At 65.9% G+C, this 3,362-nt stretch overlaps 1 protein-coding gene across 1 annotated transcript in view; it reads left to right on the plus strand.

Annotated features, from left to right (window-relative positions):
• The window catches only part of CD320 (CD320 molecule), a 4,729-nt gene extending 3,652 nt beyond the window's left edge, over positions 1–1,077 (plus strand). The window contains exons 3-5 of the mRNA XM_012729448.1: positions 23–311; positions 568–708; positions 836–1,077. Coding sequence (XP_012584902.1) covers positions 23–311; positions 568–708; positions 836–978 — 573 coding nt within the window. The 3' untranslated portion in view covers positions 979–1,077. The remainder of the gene's footprint in view (positions 1–22; positions 312–567; positions 709–835) is intronic.
• The last annotated feature ends 2,285 nt before the right edge of the window (positions 1,078–3,362 follow it).

Genomic DNA, 3,362 nt, shown 5'->3' on the forward strand with positions numbered 1-3,362 from the left:
GGTTTTGGGGGGCGGCTTGCAGGCGCCTGGACGGTGGGAGCGCCAGAGCCCTTTGGGAGCTGGGCTGCGTTGTGCCCTAGGGGTTGAGCCGTGTGCCCAGGACGGGCAGTGCCCACCACCGTCTGCCAGCCCCTGCCCTTGTGATGGCAATGACTGCCCTGAAGGCATCAACAAGGACTTTGGCAACTGCACCCAACGATCCTGTCCAGCAGGGGAGCGGCGCTGCAAGCTGGGCAGGGCCTGCATCCCACACACGTGGCTCTGCGATGGCCACCCGGACTGTCCGGACTCCAGTGATGAACTTGGCTGTGGTGGGCGCCTGGGACTTGCGCATGCCGGGGGTGGTGGGGACTGGTCATTAGGCCGGGCAAGGCCACGGGCACCACCCTGTGTGTGATCAGGCTGGGGCGTGGACACGTGTGCCCCACTTGCCTCCCACTGGTGTCACTAGGGCACCAGTGCCCAGCAGCTTCAGTCTGGAGTAGAGGGTGAGCCCCATGGTTCCCAGGGCCCCTGGTATACCTGTTGGCTCCTTCCCTAGCTACTGAATGCCTGGGCTTATTGCAGGAGAGAATGCCACATCTGTGGTGACCCCTGGGACCCTGGAGAGTGTCACCTACCTTAGGAATGCCACAGCCACCTCCACTGGGGACCAGGACTCAAGCCAGTCTGGAAATCGAAGTGCCTATGGGGTCATTGCAGCGGCAGGTGAGACGCGGCTCCCGCTCGGCTCTCGGAAAAGGGCGGGTGAGGACCCCTCATCCCGGTGTTAGGTGCTTGGGGGTGTGGGGGCTCCTGCCGCCCCTCACCCACTCCCACCTCTTGTCCCCCACAGTGGTGTTGAGTGCAGGCGTGGCTGCTGCTGCCCTCCTCGCCCTGTCCCGACTCTGGGCCCCCCGGTGCCTGCACCCCCTGGGGCTGCTGCTGGCCGTGAAGGAGTCCCTGCTGCCACTGGAGAGGAAGGCCTCGCTGCTCTGAGGGCGCGCTCTTGCCACCAGGCCCCTGGGGCTGAGTGGCAGCTCTGGGGACGCACACGAGACTGCTGGCGCGCCAGCCCACTTGTGGGCTCTTCCGTCCTGAGCTGCAGACGGCGGGCCGCGGGGGCCTGGCTCCCGGGGCCCAGCTCATCTGGGTGGGGAAAGTGCTCCGCGTGAACCAGGGTGCTGGCTCAACCCCTCCAGGGGTGGCCTCACATGTACACTCCCGCTGCCCGTTTTGGGGTGGCTGTTAAAGTGCTTCACACCCTCTGCCTGCCTCTGGCCTCTGTCCCCTCGCCCTCTGCTGGGACGGCTGGGTCTCCGCAGCTCCGCGCGTGGGCAGAGGCGGGCAGGGTGAGGGCCCGCGCAGCTCTGTGGCCTGCACTGCCGGGCTGGGGCGTCGCCCCGTCTGGCCTGTCCAGGGCCCCTTCACACCAGGTGCGGCCCAGGCTGATGCCCCCACTTGGTCTTGCTCTTCTCTGGCTGAGTATCGGTGCCGTCTCCAGGCGTGCTGAGGGCATCTCAGGGCCGCAGGGGGCCGGCCCTCCGAGCCTTGCAGGACGCAAGAGCCCGGGGCCCAGGGACAGCGTGGGCACGAGCGTTATCGGGGTTCCATCGGAAGGCGTGGGGGGGGGGCGGCCAGTTTAGTGACCTCAGTGGCCCCCAAGGCAGAGGGGTCAGTTGCATGGGGGGTGGGGGGCATTCCCCTGGGCCCAGGCAGAAGTGGGGAGGCCTGGTGCTGGGCTGTGCCCTTGTCAGGATCTGAGAGTTGGGGCCTGCGTTTTCCCAGGTTCACTCTTGGCACCAAATTAAAGCGTCAGAGCGGAAAGGAGGGTACGCGGGGGGATGGGGTCGAACAGAAACAGGACAGGGACTTGCTGGGTGGCCTGCGCAGGCAGGCGGGCCGGGCCGGGCCGGGGTGGTGAGGACACGGGAGCTCCTTGCGGGGCAGGGGCCTCCCTGGCGTGGCTGGGGTGGGACCACGTGGCTGCTACGAGCCGACACTACGCGGCCCAGGCCAGGGAGCACCGGCCGGACCCAAGGTCTTCTTGGGTCCCCAATGTCCAGCAGGCTGGGCCTTGAGTTTCTCTTTATAGTGACAAACATGCTCTAAACTTGTGTGGTTGAACATATCTCTGAGGCTACTGGAAACCACGGAACTGTACACCTAATGGCGGCGTCTCTGGTGAATGTATCGCTGCGGAGACTCCAGGGCCTCCAGGTCCGCAAATCCCTATCCCAGGACTTCGCAGTGTAGCTGTGTTTGGAAATTAGGACCTTTGAGGTGCTGATTAGGGTTAAATGAGATCATCTGGGTGGGCCAGTTCCCCCACCTGCCTCGAGACCTCGGAGGAGGAAGTGGACACATCTCCTGGGGGTTCGGGGGAGGAAGGAGGCTGGGAGCAGGTGCGGCTGGGGGCCCAGAGGAAGCCCACCCGCCCCACTCTGGCCCGGCACGCCAGCTGCAGCCCCGAGACCCGGGAGAAAGGAGTCTGTGCTGCGTGAGCCGAGTCCGTGGGCCTTGGGACAGCGCCCGGCAGGCTGTGATGTGTTTCATGTTCCCGGAGATGTTTGTGCAACGCGACTGTTGACCAGACATTGTTCCAGGTGTTCAGGGTAGGCAGGAAACAAAGGGGAGCAAGAACAGGGGGAGGGACGTTGGGGTCAATTGGGGGAGGGGAGGGAAGCACACAGGTGGAGCCCCAGACCAGGGAGAGAACTAAGTGCCCACTGGGCGGCGCGGCTGTGAGGCGCATGATGTCACCTGCTTGGCCGGGCGGCAGGACTGGCCGACGCACGGGTGGGCACAGGTGCCTGGGCTGAGCCACCCAAGGGAGGGGTGCCAGTGGTGGGGCCGCGGGTTTGGCCAGCCCATCGGTGGCGCCTCCACGTGGAGGTGCAGAGAAAGCACTGACCTTGCCCCAGTGTCCTGAGGGAGTGGGGAGCAGGCTGCAGTGACCTCCAGAGGGGCTGGGGAGAGAAAGGATGGGGGAGGCAGAGCCGCAGTCTAGGAGAGGACTCAGTCAGATGGAGGGCAGCTCCCGGGTCTCACGTGGCAATGGGTTAGGCACAACTGTCACAGGACAGGGCGGGGGCACCCCAGCACCCCCTCACCTCCCTGCTACAAATGGGTCTGGCATCTGCCACATCAAGACAAAACATACTCTAGTGCCTAAGACCCTCTCTAGAAAGCCCCTTTAATGCAGTGAGCGTGCGATAAGGAGAGGGGCGCAGGACGTTCCCCAGGGTACCCCCAGAGCGCCGCCCCTCTGCGCGGGTGCCCAGCCCCCGGGGTTGGCCCGCAGCAGGGCTGCCGGGTCCCAGCTTGCCGGTGCGCGGCGCCCCCTGGCGGGGGCCGCGGGAAGGGCCGAGGGGCCAGGCGAG

The sequence above is a fragment of the Condylura cristata genome, unplaced genomic scaffold, assembly GCF_000260355.1.
Source record: "Condylura cristata isolate star-nosed mole 26May11 unplaced genomic scaffold, ConCri1.0 scaffold00025, whole genome shotgun sequence".
NCBI classification, from domain to species: Eukaryota; Metazoa; Chordata; class Mammalia; order Eulipotyphla; family Talpidae; genus Condylura; species Condylura cristata.